Source organism: Dreissena polymorpha, chromosome 13 (genome assembly GCF_020536995.1).
Source record: "Dreissena polymorpha isolate Duluth1 chromosome 13, UMN_Dpol_1.0, whole genome shotgun sequence".
NCBI classification, from domain to species: Eukaryota; Metazoa; Mollusca; class Bivalvia; order Myida; family Dreissenidae; genus Dreissena; species Dreissena polymorpha.
In genome coordinates, this window is record NC_068367.1 from 71,398,043 (window position 1) to 71,419,203 (window position 21,161).

The window sequence follows — 21,161 nt, forward strand, 5'->3', positions numbered from 1 at the left end:
ACCAATATTTTTACCTGGAATCATTAGTCTTGCTTTTTTGATATCATTTTTGCAAGAGGTCATTTTGTGTTTTGGTAGTAATAATGTGTTGTTGCATTAACGTCAAAGTTGACGTTTGTTTGCAAAAGAAAATAATGTTTGTAATTGTAAATCGTTTCCGTTTCAATCGGTGATATTCAACGTAACCACTGATTAGAGTAGTGTATTTTAATGTGTTCTTAGTCGTTTAGAAGATTGTATTTCTGGAAATATCGAATTATGGAGTCAACATCATCGCGTAATTTCACAGTATTTAAGAAAGGCGGTAATGAAGGTCCGTTGAATTTGTGTATTAAACCAAAACGGAAGTAAACATTTAATTCACTGATATTTTATTACAAAGCATACAATAACAATCTATTCTGAACCATCATCCAGCATTCTGTGATTGCTTTCTTTTTCACGTAGACAGCGGTTTGTCTATAAATATTGTTCATGGTTTTCTGACATCATATGCCTGTTATTGTAATAATTTTTTATATAAGAGTGTATTATGCTAGTTTTTGATTAACATATATTCTTTAACCCCAATTATGTTAGCTTGGCATCAATAGCCCATTTATAATCTTACTCCGGAAAGTGCTCGATTTTACATTAGAAAACAATTTATCTGTAGTAAAATACCAGCTGACTTCAGTTTTGATTTAATTGAAAATTTCTGATGAGTCATGTTCATTTTGCAAACAGAGTTTGGAAAATTTAGAACATTTATTCTGAGTATGCCAGATGTCAAAAGCAATTAGTGAAGAGATGTTACAATAACAATATTTTTCTACTTGTATATTCAACAACACCTGAGAGAGCTATAAATGTTGTTATTTTGTTTATTAAGCTTTACGTCTACAAAAGCAAAATGAATAAATGCATTCTAAGCATAACAGGAGCCGATCATTACACAAAGTAGGATTATGATCAGTTGAGAAAAATATTTATTTCAAAAATAATTTTGAATCCTTTGACAATGATTTGGAATCGTTCAATGCTATTGTCACGCAAACTTAGAATTAAAATTTGATGATTGTTGTACTTTAAAACTTTTATTAATATTTATAATGTACCGTTACTTAAATGAAATTAAATGCAGGGCCTATGTGTCATAAAATATAGTTATATGCACCTATTAATGTTTCTTCGTGCTTTGTTCATCAGTTAGTACAGTTGATAATATATGTTATATCTATTCGAACTGGATTTTTTTCAAGATTTATTACGTTTTTTATAAGTTTTTACAGCACAAAATAACATGCAATTGTTTATATTTAAAGTGTTTACCGGATTTCATGATGTAAAATGTTCTGTAGTTTAAAAAGTGAAGCCTTCACTTCACTTTGCATTACTTAAGTAAACTCTAAAGGTGTGTTGGTATTAAGCAAATATTTTCATGTACTGTTGTGGTATATTATATCCTCTAAAGCTCAACTATTGCTTGTAACTGATGTATATTAACAAAAGTAATATTTTCACCTTTTTGAGTATATTATATACAGGGTACTTAACATGCAGATGCTTTTGTAGAATATTAAAAAAGACAAATTAAGAAGCTTAACAATATGCAGTAGCATCAAAGGCTATTACATCTGTATATTAAAGGCAGTTTAATTTAACTAAACTGTATTCCTTGAATGTCATTGACTTGTATTATATAGATAACTCTTGAAGTTTAGCTGTATAGCATAAGTTTTTGTTTTCATCTCTGATTTTGTAACATTATTTTGTTATTTCACGTAATATATATGTTTTTGTTGCAATATTCAAATAACATATGTTTCACTTTTTTATATTAAAAACATGTTGACAGATTTGTTGCTCATCAGATGAGTGTTAAATTGTTAAGACAAGCTGTTTAAATACCGTGTTTTGCTGAAGCATATTTATCGAATATTGAGAAGTGGTTTTCTTGAGCGAGGCGGTGTATCGGACTTTGTCGAGTATTTGTGTAGTACTCAGCAACATTTACATGATTAGCTCGACATTTATATATGATATATATATAGTGGAGCTATCCTACTCACCCCGGCGTCTGCGTGAACGTGAGCGTTGGAATGTTAAAGTTTGCGTACCACCTCAAATATTGTCCCTTGACATATTGCTTTTATATTTTGTATACTTCTTTACCAACATGACCCCAACCTATAAACACGAGCAGACATCTGTATTAAGCATTTTGTAAGAAGTATGGTTCTTTTTTTCACTTAGAATATGCGTATTATTGATAAATCTATGTTAAAGTTTGCGTACCACCTCATATTCTTTCTATGTCCCTTGACATATTGCTTTCATATTTTGCATACTTCTTAACCAAGATGACCCATATCTATAAACAAGAGCAGACAACTGTAACAAGAATTTTGTAAGAATAGTGGCCCCTTTTCCCTTAGAATATGCATATCTATGTACGATGTCATATTGCTTTTATATTTTCCATACTTCTTTACCAACATGACCCAATCTATAAACAAGAGAAGACAACTGTATCAAGCATTTTGTAAGAATTATGTTCCCTTTTAATACTTAGAAAATTTGGTAAGTTTTGTGTTTAGGTTCACTTTATTCCTAAAGTAGCAAAGCTATTGCTTTCATACTTGCAACACTTACTATCAAAAGGGGACTGTGCATGCAAAGTTATGTAACTCTGACTGGCATTTTGACAGCATTATGGCCCCTTTTATACTTAGATAATTTAATTTGTGTTTTGGTCCATTTACTCCTAAAGTATCATAGCTATTGCTTTCAGACTTGGAAAACTCGCTAACTATCGTAAGGGGACTGTACAGGTAAAGTTGCATAACTCAGGTTGGCATTTTAACGGAATCATGGCCCTTTTTGTCTTTGTAACTTTGAATATTTTGTTAAACTTTGTTTTTAGATCCACTTTACTTCTAAAGTATCAAGGCTATTGCTTTCAAACTTCAAATAATTTCTTACTATCATGAGGGTACTTTACCTGGCAAGTTGATTTTGACCTTTGAATAACCTTGACTCTCAAGGTAAAGTTAATACATTTTGCTTAAATTGCCATAACTTCTTTATGGTCAGATTTGATTCATACTTTGACAAAACAACACTAACCTGACATACCACAATGGACTCCACCCAAATCATCCCCCACGCCCCACCCCAGAATCCCCCACCCCCCCTCCCAATTTTTTATTTTTGTTTTCCTTTTTTTATTATATTTTTGAAAGAACATCCCCCACATTATATCCCCATCTCCACCCCAAACCCACCCCCAACACAAAAAGAACGTTTTTTTTGTAAACATGGTAAAAAACACACAAATATTTATTTATTTTATTTTTGAAGGACCGTCCAACAATCCCACCCAAGCTTTTGCTATCAAACCTGAAATAAAATCTTATTAGTTTGTTGTATGTCTTTACAATTGTTCAACATATTGTGGAAAATATACCTGAACTCAGAATCGTCTCTAAAGTACAACTTCTTTTAAACATAAGCGATCAATATGTTTCAATTATGGTCCTCTTCCGCTTAGAATATGACTATATTACCTTGACCTTATTGAATATGAACAATTTCCCCATGATGGCTTACATTATACTGTCAAGCACTCGAATAGTCGAGCGCGCTGTCTTCTGACAGCTCTTGTTAGTCCCCTACCGGTGCAACCGGAGGGGACTTATGGTTTGCTCTCTGTGTGTCAGTCTGTCAGTGTGTCGCACTTTTCTGGATCCTGCGATAACTATAAAAGTTCTTCATATTTTTTTTCATAAAACTTGAAAAATGGACAGATGGCAATATGGAGATTTGCACGTCATTTCATTTTGTTCTTACGTCAAGAATTTTGGTTGCTATGGAAACAAATAGACTAGAAATAATGCTGAAAATGGTGGATCCTGCGATAATTTTAAAAGTTCTTCATATTTTTTCATGAAACTTAAAACATGGATAGATGGCAATATTAACATTATGCACGTCATTTCATTTTGATCCTATGTCAATAATTCTGGTTGCTATGGCAACAAATAGACTAGAAATATTGCTGAAAATGGTGGACTTTCATCGGTAGGGGACTTTTATTTCTTGGCAATAATCTTGTTTTTTTATGCCATTAGACTTTTTTCTATATACTGTTTGAAAGACTGTTATGATTTAACACTAATTTTGTTTGTTTTTCAGAGTATAAAACTAATGCTCAGTTACAGTAATATCATATTTCATTTATGCCTGTCATCTTAAAAAATATTTAATTATATCGGTTACTGAATAAGTTATTTTACTGGTCGAGGTCGTCATCAGTTTTTGTTTGCATGTGCACACCAAGTACATTTGCAGCTACTTAAGCAATTCTTTGGAGACTGCACACATGTCTTGTGGCCATTATTAAGTCACTTCATGATGCCCATGCCTCCTACAAAAAGCATGCTTTAGTCGAGCGCACTGTCCTGAGACTGCTTATAACAATTCTTATGTAGACCTACTAATCGTGTTTGCTTCCTAATAACTGTATACGTTTTTATGCCCCTGGATCGATAGATCGGGGGTACATTGTTTTTGGCCTGTCTTTCTTTCTTTCCGTCTGTCATTCTGTCCCAAAACTTTAATCTTACAGTAAAGTTTTGCAATAACTTTTGAAATATAGAAAATAGCAACTTCATATTTGGCATGCATGTGTTTCTCATGGAGCTGCACATTTTGAGTGGTGAAAGGTCAAGGTCATCCCTCAAGGTCAAATGTAAAAAAGCACACCAAAACTTAACCCTACAGTTAAGTTTTGCAATAATTTTTGAAATATGTAACATAGCAACGTCATATTTGGCATGCATGTGTATCTCAAGGAGCTGCACATTTTGAGTGGTGAAAGGTCAAGGTCAAGGTTATCCTTCAATGTGTAAGGTAACAAAAAGCGGCGCATGACAAACACATCTCTTGTTTTGTAAAAAACATGCTTTACGTTGTTTTTTTTAAATAAAATGAACCAGTGCTGTAAGTCTGATAAAGACGAAAATTGAATATAGAGACCTTGATCTCAAGGTCTTTGATAAATTAGATGATAAGGCATATTAAAAGGATTTAGTTTCTAGCGGATTTATTGATTTGAATTTTAATATTTTTTTTTTTGGAATTTGTATTGTTACTCATGTAAGTCTAGTATGAACGAGTTTAGACTTAATTGATAGGATGTACAATAACGTTTTTGTCAACAATGTGGTAATCAATACTGAAAACCAAAGTATCTGTTCGAATCAGAGCTTTTCGTATTGTAGTAACGACATGTCAATACTAACGGTACATAACTGTGACACATGACGCTAAAACATAAATTTTATATGACTTGTGTATTATAATGAATGTACTATTTGAATAATAAACAATGTGTATATCTGTTTGAACTTTGTTGCACTTTATGACATAACCTCATATGAGCAATAAGTGCTCACGGTGAATTCTTGTTTTGGGTGTTTATCCGATGGCCTTCGTCGTGTGTCTTCCACCGTTAGTCGTCAGCAAAGTGCCTAAAATTACTTCTCACAAATCACTTGGCAGATTGTAATTAGATTTCACAAGAATGATCCTTTTAAAAAGTTGTTCAAATCGTATAAATTCGCTGCATATGTAGGTCACAAGGGCTAATATAGAAGTTAACAATGGGCATGAAATTTGTAAAATAATTGACAGGTGACATTACAAAAATATCCTCGGCAGAGTTTGTCCCTGAAGTTGAAAATAACCACTCGTCAAAGATCGCACTATTTATATAGTCTTTTATTACAAAATATATTGTAAAATCGCTATACCAACTATGCTTAGAGTTGCAATATATGATAATTTGACATGTATGATCGTTTGGCTACCAAACTCACGCCTGTGAACGTCTCAGGCTCGAATAACCAGTTCATGTTTTTATGTCCCCCACTATAGTAGTGGGGGACATATTGTTTTTCCCCCGTCTGTTGGTTTGTTTGCGCCAACTTTAACATTTTGCAATAACTTTTGCTATATTGAAGATAGCAACTTCATATTTGGCATGCATGTGTATCTCATGAAGCTGCACATTTTGAGTGGTGAAAGGTCAAGGTCATCCTTCAAGGTCAGAGGTCAAATATATGTGGCCAAAATCGCTCATTTTATGAATACTTTTGCAATATTGAAGATAGCAACTTCATATGTGGCATGCATGTGTATCTCATGGAGCTGCACATTTTGAGTGGTGAAAGGTCAAGGTCAATATTCAAGGTCAGAGGTCAAATATATGTGGCCCAAATCGCTTATTTTATGAATACTTTTGCAATATTGAAGATAGCAATTTGATATTTGGAATGCATGTGTATCTCATGGAGCTGCACATTTTGAGTGGTGAAAGGTCAAGGTCATCCTTCAAGGTCAGAGGTCAAATATATGTGGTCCAAATCGCTTATTTTATTAATACTTTTGCAATATTGAAGATAGCAACTTGATATTTGGCATGCATGTGTATCTCATGGAGCTGCACATTTTGAGTGGTGAAAGGTCAAGGTCATCCTTCAAGGTCAAATATATGGGTCAAAATTGCTCATGTTATGTCTTTTATGCAATATTGAAGCTAGCAATTTTATATTTGAAATGCGTGTGTATCTCAAGGAGCTGCACATTTTGAGTGGTGAAGGGTCACATCTTGTTTTACTTTACATTTTCTGTTGTTTATTTGGTAAATAAATGATTATTTGATTTTTTCTTAAATTCATGATGTCTTCAAATGTTGTGTGTTTACAATTAAAGCACGAAGACGGGTCCATTGTAGCAAAAACGACAGAAATATATTTCCGAGTTAAATTTAAAAGTTCTTAAACCGTATTTAAGCAATGCATACCCGCAGGCGAGACAACCTACTTCGGCTCTAGGTTACGAAAAGACCGAATACAACATATGTATTGCAATTAAATTGTTTATATAGAATTAAATAGAAACATGATTTTAACCATCCCTAAACCATGAGGCCCAGAAGTTTGGTATTTGGTGTGTAGCATCACATACATGTTGTGGACAAAAGGAAATTGATTCAAATCTCGACTATTTGGTCCGTATGTAACTTGTTTTTCTGATAAAACAAAGATGTTCGGGGTTGTAGGTGCGTGTGTCATAGGTAATAAGAAATCGATATTTTCCTTATTTTGCATATTGAATGTGGCGGAAATGAAGAATAAAATTAACTGAAATGCGGAAAATAAAGTGCTTTTGTTTGCATAAGAAAACTTGGTTAAATAATGTTATGTAGTTAATACACGAAGTTATCGTGCAATTGAAATAAACTGTCAAATTATTAAGGCGAGGACAATTGAGTCGTTCAGGGCATTTTAACGGCACTTTGGACTGCTAACTTATGATATTAATATGCACTCAAATGTATCAATAGAGTTTGCACAGTAACTTTTGTTAGGGTTATCGCTGTGTTCTTGCGAAATGACAAAGTATTAATATTTGAAATCGTATTAATCGGATGACTATCCACTGTGCTTTGAACAATATAACAAAAAGGGCTTTGTGGTTTTGATGATCTAAAAATACAAGGTTTTTATTCATCAATCAATTGACTGTTTTTCTGAATTTGAATTCTTAGCCACTACAGAGATAGTAATGACAATCCGGTTTAGGCGCTGCAATCTCCCAATTTCGCCACGTGAAGTTCCCTGTGCATGCACCTTGCCTTCTCGTACTCGCAGCTGTCGAGAGAAGTGGACATCAAACATTTAGTTGGGTTTCTTATTCATGTTATACAAATTGATGTTCACAGTATGTACATTTAACAATGTATGCAGCTGAACAGAGGCAAACGGGAACAGTCGTGCATTTATTTATTTATGATCTTTAGAAACCTGCTTCTTGGGTTTTTGTGTTAGTATGTGCTGAGTATACAATTAAATCTACACTCTCTGCTACAACTAGCACATCATGCATTTTCATGCATAAGTTGTGTGTGCTTACGACACCATCGAATGATGGCTGTATAGACGAACATATTTACGTACAAGTTCTAGTCAGATGAACAGATTCACTCACAAGTTCTGGTATGTGGTAAAGGTTCACGTCATGCACAAAGAGTGCTAACCACAGTTGTACGATCGACGTACACATATTAATATTCACTCACAAGTGCTGGTATGTGATTAAAGCTAGCGTCATGCACAAAGAGTGCTAACCATCATTATACGATCGACATTCACTTGTGAATATTCACTCACAAGTTCTGGTATGTGATCCCGTCCGTACCACATATCTTCTCGTTTATGGCTGGCTCACATCCTCTGTGACCCAACACAGCGCATTGGAAATCCAGTACAAGCTGCGAAAAGCAACGATGTTAAATTTAGATTTCCTAGATTAGCTTTCCTAGATAAGATCACTAAATAAACAAACAATTACACCCATATCAGGGCAAGAGAAATAGCCTTGCACATAGACATCCTCTTTATTAATTATCAATAAATTCCATTAGAAGAACAATCTATATGCTTTGCTCGATAAATAATATGTTTGTTTTCTTATGCATCGTTTAATAACGCGCGTCCATTCGCTGACATGAAAGCAGGTAAATGTCGAACTGAATGTCGATGGTTTATATAGAAATATCAGTGAATTTGCAACTCGCAGCCATGAATTATTTGGAAATTGTTCCTCGCAACCGTTCACTACATGCTATGCGCACCTCGCTACCGTGAACTACGTGTTATGTGCATGTTGCTACCATTAACTACGTGTTATGCGCACATTGCAAACGTTAATTATTTTGAATTTGCTTCTCGCTACCATTTACTACGTGCCATGCGCTCTCGTTACCTTTAATTACGTGCTATGCGCACCTCGTTTACGTCAACTACGAAATATGCGCACCTCTCTACTATTAACTTCGTGCTATGCGCTCCTCGCTACCTTTAACTACGTGATATGCGCTCTAGATACCTTTAATTACTTGATATGAGCACTTCACTTCCATGAACTACGTAGTATGCACACCTCGCTACCATTAATTACGTTTTGCGCACCTACGTACTATGCACACCTCGCTTCAGGGTACTACGTAATGTGCGAATCACGCTACAGCGAACACCATGCTATGCGCACCTTGCTACCACGAATGGTTTGAAATGTGAACCTTGCTTCCGTAAACTGCGTGCTTTTCGCACCGTGCTACCGTGGACTACGTACTATTCGCATCGTGCTACCGAGAACTACGTGCTATGCGCACCTCGCTACCGCAAACTAAGTTGTATGTGCACCTCGCTACCGCAAACTACGTGCTATGCACACCTCGGTAGCATGATTTGTTTCAAATTTGCACCATGCTACCATGAACTATGTGTTATTCGAACATGCTTGCAATTCGTACGTTGCTATTATGAACACCGTGCTCTTCGCACAGTTCTACTTTAAACTAAACTAACGTCGTTACCTTGAACTTAATTTCTCGCAAACGTGAACTCCGTCGGTCCGTACCTCGCTACCGTGACATACGTCAAAGTCGCACCTCGCTCTAGTTAACTTTTTGTAATTCGTACCTCACTACCGTGAACTATGTGCATTTCGAACCTCGATTTCGTGAAGCACCGGTATTTTCATTTCGTATCTCCCAGGCGTTTAAAGTATCTCACTGCCGTGTAATTCGCGACTTAGTTGACTTAAATATATGTAATTGTTTTTTGCTTAGTTGAACCACATTACCACATTGAACCAGCTGTAATGAAGTTATATACACGTACCTCGCTTCCGTGCACAATCTGTTCAGGGCTTCTGGTCGTGGTACCGCCATCTCCGCATGGACCCATGTGCAACTGATTTACAGTGGCATCCTTGCAGTGAGCCTGTCCTAGTGCACACCTGAATATAAATTAGCCTCGCTATTTGAAAAGGTTTTTTTATTCATTTGCGTAAAGTGTAGTCCTAGATTAGCCTGTGCAGTTCGAACAAGCTAATTAGAGACGACTCTTTCCGCTTGTCTTGTATAATCCTTGAACGGAAGACTCTTCTTAACCCCGCGACTCAAATGTATAGCGATAAATGTGATACTTAGCTTTGATGTTGTGTTACGATGTACAGTTTTCGTCCATATAATTTATCGGTACGTTATTTTACTTATCTTAATTTGAAGAAGCGTATTCGTTAACGTATAACAAACCTGTTTACTATTTTGTAGTTATATTGCACAGAAATGTAAAACCAAACGAAACGAAATAAGTCTTTACTTTCTTGTTCCATATTGTTACACAATGTTATGTAATCGTTATCAATTTACACTCCCCATAAGTGGCCGTTCAAAAGTAAAATAAAAAAGTTTATATAAATATTTATATTTCACAGTGTACATGTTTGTGTATGTGATGAGGTCCGTTCCACATCTGGGCTCGGCGATGTGAATGCTGCAGTTTTCATTGGCCAGGATACCGCAGTACCAAGTGGAGTCGCCGCCGTTGAAATTCTGCGCATTCGCAACTGCAATGACGCGAACATTAGTGTTACTTTCTTTACTTTTACCCCTAAGTACCGGAAACTGGTTACTAGCACCGAATACCAGATGTCCTTTTGATACAAGATTTCCGAGGAAAGAAGGATAACCTTCCAGCTAGAAACATAAGTTTTTACGACACATATATGATAAACGTATATCATAAACAAATAATGAACAATACTCCAGTCAATGAGTATATGTTGAATACAAAATGTTATTCTAAAATATGTTTAACGATGAACCTAATAAAAACAGTTAAAGATATTTCAACAAGTATTTAAAAATTGCTAAAAGAGAGAGTAATGTAGTCATACCACCTATCTTGATGTAATGAAAACTTCTGATTGCATAAACATTGTCTATAAGCAATCAGGATAATTATAATCTGTGCTATAATCAAAATCTTCATAATAAATGAACAAAGTTCTCACGTATGTATATTCATGTTGAAAAATTACAGTGGTCAGTAAATCTCTCTCTTTGCAGATCAGACTTTCATATCATACTAGCATAATTCAAATCACTTTTGATCATTTCATTTGTTTAATACGAAACTCTACAGAACAGTTTATGAATCAGGCATATAATACGGTTGCATTATTTTTTCAGCATAAATAATTGCAATTAGCACATCATTCACCTGTTGCGCATAAAAGAATCATCCAATTAACACGCATGATTGCAAGGTTAATAGTTCTCAACTGATGATCAACAAACACGCCTATTTCACTGCTTAATATTGGAATAATGAAACGTCGGACATCACAGATAACACCGTTCTTACGTACAAAAGCCATTAAGTAGTACAAAGGTCACCTTTTATCTCTTGGCAATATCAAGACATATTATCATATTGTGACCTCATACATATTGGCCAAACTTAGTTTAACCAATATGTTTCCAAAGAGTATTTGATTAAATTGTAATAGGAAGTCTTTTACATATAGACACAAACATATTTACTATTTTTGTTTAATTTATAACACCAATCTAACCCGGATCAACTATCGCAATACACTTTTTTGTACATAACAGAGCCATATGCAAATACATAATATTTTCCTGCGTATGCAGTTGTTGGTATATCAAATACCCACAACACGAGCCGGGACCGCTCCTTGATCTCAGTCGGTGGTCCACTTAAGAAAATCCATTTTTTACCAGGATAGAGCGTAAAACATCATCAACTATGATTTCAGTTAGTTTCAAAATACAGAGTAGCTGGCCGTTACAGCTATGAGAATTCTTATTCCAAACAATATATAAGACTATATATAAGACTAAAAACCTCCTCACGGGTCCTTATATAATGCGCTGTCGAGCAAAGGGAACTCGTTAATTTCTCAAATGATAAAATGCATGTATCAAACGACCAAACATTTTTTATTTGCATTTGTAGCCGTTAAATGCCATTGACACTCATTGGTATCACTAATTGCAACGACAAACTGTATTAAATTACAGAAATAACGGAGAAAAAGTAGGAGTAGATAGTTATTTGTTATGATGTCGTTGTCCTATCTATCTCCGCGTTGGACTTTAACACAGAGACACCAGGCAGTCATCTTATCAGTCAAATAACCTATATGGAACACGTTGGTGGTTGAAATCGCTACTTCGTGACTTGGTGAGATCACGATTTACTGGTCTTAATAAATAGGACTACAAAATCGCTAGTGTCAGAAATCACTGCTCCTCAATATGTTGCGTATCGTATGTCTCTGCGTTATTTTGGGTAGGTTTTTACTTTATTTTATTTCTTTAGTTTGCACATGCAATTAAGTCGTGCTCTGTGAAAATTGGTTTTAATGCATGTACGTAAAGTGTGGTCCCAGATGAGCCCGTGCAGTCCGCACAGGCAAATCAGGGATGACACTTTCCGCTTTATGATACTTTTCGCTTAAAGAAAGTCTCTTCTTAGCATAAATCAAATTAAGGCGGAAAGTGTCGTCCCTGATAAGCCTGTGCAGATTGAACATGCTAATATGGGACAATATTTTGCGCACATGCATTAAACCCCATTTTCACAGAGCGGCTCATTTATATTTAATGTTCTTCAAGATGGTCACTCATTGCTATAATACAAGCATACACATTTTGTTTGACACATGTTCATAAATGCGATTAGTAGCTTTTAGACGATTTGACAATTGACAATATTGAATATCAAAGAGACATATATGATTCATTTATATCTAGTTTTCTCGTTCAGATTTTAAATAGTTTATTTACGAAGAATTATGAGTATTCTGAAGATAATTATTATGGCGATGAGAATTTCTCTTGGCCCTTGCTGATAAACCCGACGTGGACAAACAATTGTTTACTGTTAAGGACAACTGTTAAGGCATATTGCTGACTTTTCACGACATCGGCAACAATTGAGAGTCAATATTTACGCCTGTTTAGGCATCGCCCTTTCTGCGAAGCCCGAGATCGGCAGCCCACACTGTGTCAGCGTGCTCGCCACTGACTGCTCCACGTACAGTCCCGAGCCCGTCTGTGCGTTTGATGGACAAACACATGTGACCTACCAAAACAGGTACTGTAACTATGCTAAAAAATAATCATAAAGGGGCCGTGTTTGTATTAACAGAGTAGCTTTGAATTATTATTAACCTTTAAGCTGTGTTTTTTAATTGTTAAACCAAACTTGTAATATACATTTCAGCTGTGAGTTTGCAAAGGGCATCTGCACCCATCACGGACACAGCCTTCACGCCGTGCACGAGGGACCATGTGACCCCGCCACGGACACGCCTTAAATTGAGAGACCTTTCTGACAAATGAAATGATTGAAACACACGATACATCTGTTGTATTAATGTTAGTCTAACAACGACATTCAACAATATACAATTTGATTGTTGATGAAAATCCTAAGTTTTAAATACACATCCGTTATCAAAAGAATTTATTTTCTTATTTGTGTAGCTCGCCAACATTGCGAAATCTTTCAGAACATAGTTTAAAAGAGTCTCATGCCCAGTTTTATTCAAGCAAGTGTATCTTACAATAAGTTATCAGTTAAGTGGTGGTATTTTTATTTATCCACTTCAAGTTATTATTTATACTGAAACATATCCTTTTGTAAATATTCGTGAATAAAATTAAGTTTAAAGTCTTAAATCAGGGGTTAAACGTTAAAAATGCCGTTTCTTTCGTCAAATGGGGCTCTGTATAAACTGAAAAAAAACGCCCAAACAAATTACTACGTGGGTGGTAAAAATAAACAAGAGCACCGCCTTGCGGGTGCAGACCGCTCGTCTATTTTTCTTTTTAAAGGTGTAGGGACCTATCTCAATTTCAATCACAAAGGATGGAGGGGTGGAGTGGAGAGGGGTGTATAGTGTAAAAAGGGCACATAATTCTGTCAAAATGCCAGTCAGAGTTACATAACTTTGCCTGCACAGTCCCCTTACGATAGTTAGTAAGTGTTGCAAGTATGAACGCAATGGCTTTGATACTTTAGGAAAAAAGTGGACCTTAACACAAAACTTAACCAAATTGTCAATTTTTTAAGTATAAAAAGGGCATAAAATTCCGTCAAAATGCCAGTCAGAGTTACATAACTTTGCCTGCACAGTCCCCTTACGATAGTTAGTAAGTGTTGCAAGTATGAAAGCAATGGCTTTGATACTTGAGGGAAAAAGTGGACCTTAACACAAAACATAACCAATTTTTCAATTTTCTAAGTATAAAAAGGGCACATAATTCTGTCAAAATGCAAGCCAGAATTATCTAACTTTGCCTCCCCAGTCCCCTTATGATAGTAAGTTTGTGTACCAAGTTTAAATGCAATAGCATTGATACTTTATGAGAAAAGTGTACCTTAACGCAAAACTTAACCGGACGCCCAAACCGACGCCGACACCGACGCCGACGCCAAGGTAATGACAATAGCTCATTTTTTTTTCTCAAAAAATAGATGAGCTAAAAATCGCATTAAATAACAATAACATTTTCAAACATTAAAACGTCAAGATTATTTCACCAAACAATTATTGATCACTTTTTTCAAAGTAAGTAACACGGACAAAATTAAGAGCTATTAAAAGATTAGTGTTCTTCTTTTCTTCTTGATATTATGACAACAAAGACATATTTGAAGTCGATTATAAGTAGTAGTTTTACAGTATATGTAAACGTTCAGCTTGTAAAAAAATATTTAGCAACAGTGAACTTGTACTTAACTAAATAGGCTCCCAAATGCAACCGCATACTATGTTTACATAAGCTCAAGCTATGAGTTGACACACGTAAATGCCTACCAGAATTTTCCCAACGACATATTCCTAAACGTACGATAATAAGCAAACTTCTGTTGAATTGGAGCTGATAACTATATACCTGGGTCTGTGATCTGACATGATGATGACAAAATGAAATTTGAACTAAATATATGCCGTAGTTGCATAGATACATGTCTGTTCAATGCAAACTTAAAACTGTAATTTAACTCTTACTGAAACATGAAACGGAATTTTATAAGAACAAACGGTAATAATCCTGCTAAGCTGGTCACATATGAACACATATGTTAACGTTAATCATCTGTAGATAATATAGAGACTTGGAGTAGCTGCACGCAAACATTAACGGGATTTGTTCACGTTTAAAAGGGACAAAGTTCTACGTAATTGCATGTCAGCGTTATAGACCTTGGCCAGTGACCACACACACGCAATGAACCAGAACACATACCGGGCACTTGCCGTTTAAAATTAATGTCTGTAGTTGAAACAGTGACATGGAGATGTTTTCAGTTTTCCTTAACACGAGCAATACGCGGGCGCGGGCATTCGGATTAGTAGTTTTGCCTGGATAATTCGCTGAATAGTAAAGTTAACAACACATTCACAATAAGCAAGAACGTGTGTAACGATAGACAAATGTTATTGACTAATTTTATAAACAGTTTATTCTGTATGCATCGATGCAGTGATGCCAATCGAGTAATTCTTCACCTGATTAATTGTGATACACAATATACACAATGCTATACACAAAAGAATATTAAAGACATGAAAATACTTTGTCCATTTGTCTTGATCTTAGTTTATTGGTGTTATTTTTGTTTTAACGAAACACAGTCAAGCAAAATACAAAAGGCATAATATAAGCCTTATATGCCTACAAATAAACAATTCTGGCAAAATAAAACAAAATAATTTGAATTTTCGATGGAAAAGTTTAAATGTTGGGACTCGAACCTGTCACAACACGATTCGCCATCATCTCGAATGTAGTTACAACAAATGTTCCTGTATTTTATATAGTGCTAACATATCAAACATAAATCGTTACTTTTCTACCAGTTACACGATATACATCATAAAGAGATCACTTAAACGTGTCGAGAATATAAATAGCGCATTCAACAACCGTGAACTTATTCATGAGTTGAAAGTTTACAAAAACGTCTAATACAAATCTCGATAATTTTAAATCCTTTTAAAATCACATACCAGATAAACGGTTGTTATTTGAATTAAACTGGCATTTGATAAAACGGATCATCGCAATGCGACAACGCGATAGTACGATAGCGACAATGCGATAGAACGATGACGACAATGCGACAACTCGATGGCGACAAAGCGATAGTACGATGGCGACAATGCGATAGTGCGATAATACGATGACGACAGTGCGACAAAACGATGGCGACAGTGCGATAGTACGATGGCGACAATACGACAGTGCGACAATGCGATGGCGACAATGCGACAATACGATGGCGACAATGCGATTATACGATGACGACAGTGCGGCAATACGATGGCGACCGTGCGATAGTTCGATGGCGACAATGCAATAGTGCGATTGTACGATGCCGACAGCGCGACAATACGATGGCGACGATGCGATAGTACGATAGCCACAATGCGATGATACGATGACGACATTACTATATGACTAACGGATTGTCGCCATCGTACTATCGCATTGTCGAATTGTCGCTATCGAATTGTCGCCATCGTACTATCGCGTTGTCGCATTGTCGTCATCGTACTATCGCATTCTCGCCATCGTACTATCGCATTGTCGCCATCGTTCTATTGCACTTTCACATTGGCGCCCTCTGAATTTTAATGTGTAACAACGGTGGCTCTAAAGGTATTTTGTACGCAATAGACTGATCACGGAATTCGCTCGAGTGCAGAAAACCCCACTTATCACCCCGGTAAAAACAACGCCGGTCCATTATATCAACCAATGATAGCTTCATGTAAAAACTAGCGGTTGATACGGTGTGTGTTTTTGAAAGGATTATAAACGCACAAACAGCCTATTCCTGTTCTGATCAAAGGGAGAAAAACGGAAAAACTCAATACCACTTTACGAAGTGATTAATAGACCCATATTTTCATTATGTAAAGCAAAACAAATGTTAAAAGGAAAATGTTTTATTGTAATATGCATAATAAAGATGGAATGGAAATAAATTAAATGAAGCATTTATTTTTTTGCGAAAATTTTATAATGAACATGAATATAATTGCTTGAACACGCAGTTTTCTTTCCAAACGTTTAAATCACACTTTCATATCCGTATCATGCGAAAATGGGTCTTATGGTCCTCCGGTAAGCGTAGCTCAAGCCCAGCCTGTGCATTTGCGTAGTCTGGTCAGAGGCGATGCTTTCCGCTATGAAATCACTCCAGGTTTCATGGTGTCATTATGTATCTCCTGACCAGACTAAGACATGCGCAGGCTGGGTGGGCTATAGCTATGATGGGCGCATATGGCATAAGACCCATTTCCGCACGACGCGGGTCTTTTTAAATCTCATTGCGAGTGTAAATGGTATATTTTAGCACAATGCAGTTCGATATAAAATTGAACTCAAAAAAGCAAATACAGCACACTGACAAATAAGGGTAGCCTATTCAGGCCTTCAGGAACGATTTTCAGACCTGCTGACCGAGTACGATAAACATTTGTGGTAGATAATTAAACGTGATACTGTACTATTTCAGTAGTGTTTTTTCACATATTGAAATAAAAACTGTGTTTATCGATAGTCAATTATGTCTTTCCCTAAAGATTTAGTGCCCGAGTAAAGACCCTGAAATTCTGCGAGATTGATTTTAACGCGTATTTGTAACTGGTCCACAATTTGTGTCGTTTGAACATTCAGAAGGTAGTCTGAAATTCCGTACATTGAACAGTGTTACATTCTTTACGCTGTGCACAGACACAGTGATGCAGCCAAAGTTCAGGGAATTTCTCTCGAATCAGCCAATAACATATTCGAATGTATTAATTCGTGCCTGCTGGCATTATGAATAGGTCATTTAAGGTGAAAAGCTGGGTAAAACAGCTACGCCGGAAAAGCGCATGAGTGTTCTATACCGATTTTAAAGTAAGAGACTGGTTGACACCGTGTGAACTACTAGGGTAACAAGTAATGCATTCACAACAAAGTACGGGTCAACAGCGCTGTCTTTATGACTACCTAATTCGTGAGTAAAAAGTACTACTCACAGATTTATTTTTATTGTATTTTCATCAATTATCTTAATCTTTATTTTGAATTGAATGTGGGTTCAAATGTTATGAAAAGAAAATGTCCAGCATGAAATTATATTCTTAGTGGGATAGGTATTCTGCATTCCCACAATATTTATTTAATATAATGGTGATCGCAAATTTTATTTTATATTAACTGGTTCTCATTATACCTTTTTCATAATATTGTTAATGCTTCAGAACGTCTAAAAAGAGACATGTTGTTGTTATTTTATTTAAATTATCTTTATAACAAAAATATGATGATAAACAGTGCACACACATCTCAACCTGTGCGTTAAGACACACTCTTTATAAAATCTAAATGGGTTTGTTCATTTTAAACTTGCGATTTAAAATGCTATAAGATAATTTTGAAATGAGTTGCGCCTAAGATTATGAAATAGCGAACAATTTAAGTGCCTTCGGCACTTTGATTTGTTTAAAGGAAATCTCATCTTAGCGAAATCCGGTTTAGGCGTAAAGTGTCGTCCCTGACTGGCCTATGCGAACTGCACAGGCCAGGGCCAAAACAACCTTTTTTGGGAAGGGGCCTCAGCCTTTTTTTAGGGGAAAAATAGCGCGATTTTTTCTTATTTGGGGAAAATAAGAAATTTGTATTTCATTTGGAGTTGATACATGAAATAAATTGTATTGGGTGGCCACAAAGTTAGGAAGGTAAAATATTAGGGGAAAAGAAGATTAAATAATAGGGGAAAAGAAACTAAACCGACTGTGGATTTAGATTGCATGGTTACAGTACCATTGTCAGCCTGACATGTCTGATTGGCATCAATAGTTTGAACCGGGGTCGGGGAAGTGACAACGCAGTCTGTCTCTGTGCCAACCTTGGCATGATTCGACGTACTACTATGCATGTATGAGTACTATTAAGATAGGGGCTACTCACACTCGTGACAGTGACTGTCTTGAAAAATCCTGTGATACTTTAAGTATTTCGTGCGTCGGAAACTTTAAGTTTCTTGGTGTAATGAGTCCAGTTATGGAACATTTTTGTTTACTTCCGTGAACTTGGTTGTAAAGCCTCTGTATGAAACATGTATGTCGCAAAATTAAAGCAAGCTGTAAAAATAAGAGCAAATCAAACGCGTGAAAATTTCGCCGTAAACGCACTAAAAGGAATAACTTACCTGGTATTTCTTAGTTGATACAATAATATTCCAATTATATTCGACAGATTCGACAGATTGACAAGGCAAAACTGGCATATTGTTTTTGCTTTGTCTGTTGGTTTATTTTTTTGTTGATTTGCGTCAAACTCGAACATTTGCCATAACATTTGGAATATTCAAAATAGCAACTTCATATTTGGCATGCATGTGTATCTCATGGAGCTGCACATTTTTTTGTGATCAAATGTCAAGGTCAAGGATCAAATATATGGAGGGGGACATAGTTATTCACAAACACATATTGTTACTTATAGCACCTTTTTTGGTTATTTACAAACAACTGTGTCATTAATTTCTTAAAATGTTCTTGTGATTCTAAAATATGCACTTGTTATTTGTGAGCGAAGCATTGGTACATTGGTAAGTTTATGATTGAAATCTGTACGTATTGGCTGTTTTCAGGGAAAACAGGGCTTTATGCTGCATTAAAAGTGTGTGATGTGAGCAAAATTGTTTCTAAATAAATTCTGTAGGTTGAGATCAAACAGTTAGAATCTATATTATGTTTGTGTTATTATGTACTTAAATATTATTAAATGCCAGTTTTATTTTTCATTTTTAGGAAGAAGGTGTGAGAACAGTGGATGTTAAAGGATGACAAGTAAATGTTAAAAAGATAGAAATTAGAGACGGAACTGGAATTGCCAAGGTGTCCCTGTGGCGTGAACACTCACAAAAAGACTTCCACACTGGGCAATATGTAAGAATCACAGATGTGGTTATCAACCACTTCAAGGGGGAAACATCCTTGCAAACAACTAGTAGGTCGAACATGGAGGTAATACTAACTTTTTTGGTATATTATAATTATACCCCCCCCCCCCATTACCATTGGTGATGGGGCCTATATAGGAGTCACTTTGTCAATCTCTCCCGAAAATTTAAACCGATAATCACCAAACTTGGTCAGAAGTTTTATTTATATGATGTCTAGGTCAAGTTTGAATATGGGTCATGCAGGGTCAAAAACTAGGTAACTGGGTCACTTAGTGCAATTTTATCCGAAAGTTTGCTAGGACCATAACTGTGTCATTTATCATTAGATTTAAAATGATTTGGTACATTTTTTCACCATCATGGAACGGTGTATCAAGGGAAAGAATTACTTCGATATCGCCAAGGTCAAAATGCCCATATATCTTAGCTTGTCCAGGCCATAACTTTGTCATTTACTGTGAGACTTCAAAATCATTTGGCACTTTCATTCCTCATTCTAGGACGATGTGTCATGAGAAGAATTACGTCAATATCTCCAAAGTCAAGGCCACACTTTGAGTTCAAAGGTCCGGGCCATAACCTTGTCATTTATTGTGAGACTTAAAATCATTTGGAACATTTGATCACCATCATTTGACAGTGTGTAACGGGAAAAAATTACGTCGATATCTCCAAAGTCAAGGTTACACTTTGAGTTTAGAGGTAAAAAATGTCCATAAACGAGCTTGTTTGGGCCATAACTATGTCATTCTCTGTGACATTTTAAAATGACTGTACATTATTTTTTTGTTCACAGTCATTGGAGGGCATGTCATGCAAAAGAATTCAAAGGTCAAAATGGCCATAAATGGGCATATTAATTCTTTAAATAAGCTTCTCTTGCACGGCCCTCTATCTTATCTGCAGCCGCAGTCCCCCACCTGAAAAGTACATTTTTCCCCCATTTACTTTTTTTTTTCAAGATGTGTCTCATGATTACTGTACATGTGTAATAATGAGAGAGTAAGTAAAAAAAATCCCCCTAAATGGAAACGCAGCAAAAATTCCCCTCATGAGGGTAGCAACCCGCTTCCCCTAAAATGGATTGAAGGCCCTGAGTCTTGTTTTGTGAAGACAGCATGCAAAATATTCGGTGTCAATGCAGCATGTGGGGGTATACGTCAAGTCTGTGACAAAACTCTAGTTTTTGTTGCACACCTGGGCCTATTTCTTTCCATTGTGGCAAAGAGGTTGCCAGTCAATACAGAGTTCCAACACAGT

At 35.9% G+C, this 21,161-nt stretch overlaps 2 protein-coding genes across 2 annotated transcripts; one reads left to right on the forward strand and one right to left on the reverse strand.

Moving 5' to 3' along the window:
• Nucleotides 1–7,515: 7,515 nt before the first annotated feature.
• LOC127856077 (agrin-like) lies at nt 7,516–11,234 on the reverse strand. Its single transcript, XM_052392069.1, has 5 exons — nt 11,118–11,234; nt 10,335–10,461; nt 9,732–9,849; nt 8,217–8,317; nt 7,516–7,697 (listed from the first exon to the last, which is right to left on the reverse strand). The coding sequence occupies exons 1-5, from the start codon at nt 11,152–11,154 to the stop codon at nt 7,625–7,627; spliced, it is 456 nt and encodes a 151-aa protein (XP_052248029.1). The 5' UTR covers nt 11,155–11,234; the 3' UTR covers nt 7,516–7,624.
• An 810-nt stretch (nt 11,235–12,044) lies between these two features.
• On the forward strand, nt 12,045–13,390 carry LOC127856443 (uncharacterized). The gene is made up of 3 exons (XM_052392651.1): nt 12,045–12,212; nt 12,887–13,019; nt 13,149–13,390. The coding sequence occupies exons 1-3, from the start codon at nt 12,179–12,181 to the stop codon at nt 13,240–13,242; spliced, it is 261 nt and encodes an 86-aa protein (XP_052248611.1). The 5' UTR covers nt 12,045–12,178; the 3' UTR covers nt 13,243–13,390.
• The last annotated feature ends 7,771 nt before the right edge of the window (nt 13,391–21,161 follow it).

Bases quoted from the DNA above. Each gene is read 5' to 3' on its own strand.
- LOC127856077 (XM_052392069.1), bottom strand. From the start codon at position 11,154: ATGCGTGTTAATTGGATGATTCTTTTATGCGCAACAG. The intron at 10,462-11,117 runs GTGAATGATGTG...GCGTCATTGCAG, and splicing joins GATTCTTTTATGCGCAACAG to TTGCGAATGCGCAGAATTTC. The intron at 8,318-9,731 runs GTACGTGTATAT...TGCTTTTCGCAG, and splicing joins AGATTGTGCACGGAAGCGAG to CTTGTACTGGATTTCCAATG.
- LOC127856443 (XM_052392651.1), top strand. From the start codon at position 12,179: ATGTTGCGTATCGTATGTCTCTGCGTTATTTTGG. The intron at 12,213-12,886 runs GTAGGTTTTTAC...ACGCCTGTTTAG, and splicing joins ATGTCTCTGCGTTATTTTGG to GCATCGCCCTTTCTGCGAAG. The intron at 13,020-13,148 runs GTACTGTAACTA...TATACATTTCAG, and splicing joins CATGTGACCTACCAAAACAG to CTGTGAGTTTGCAAAGGGCA.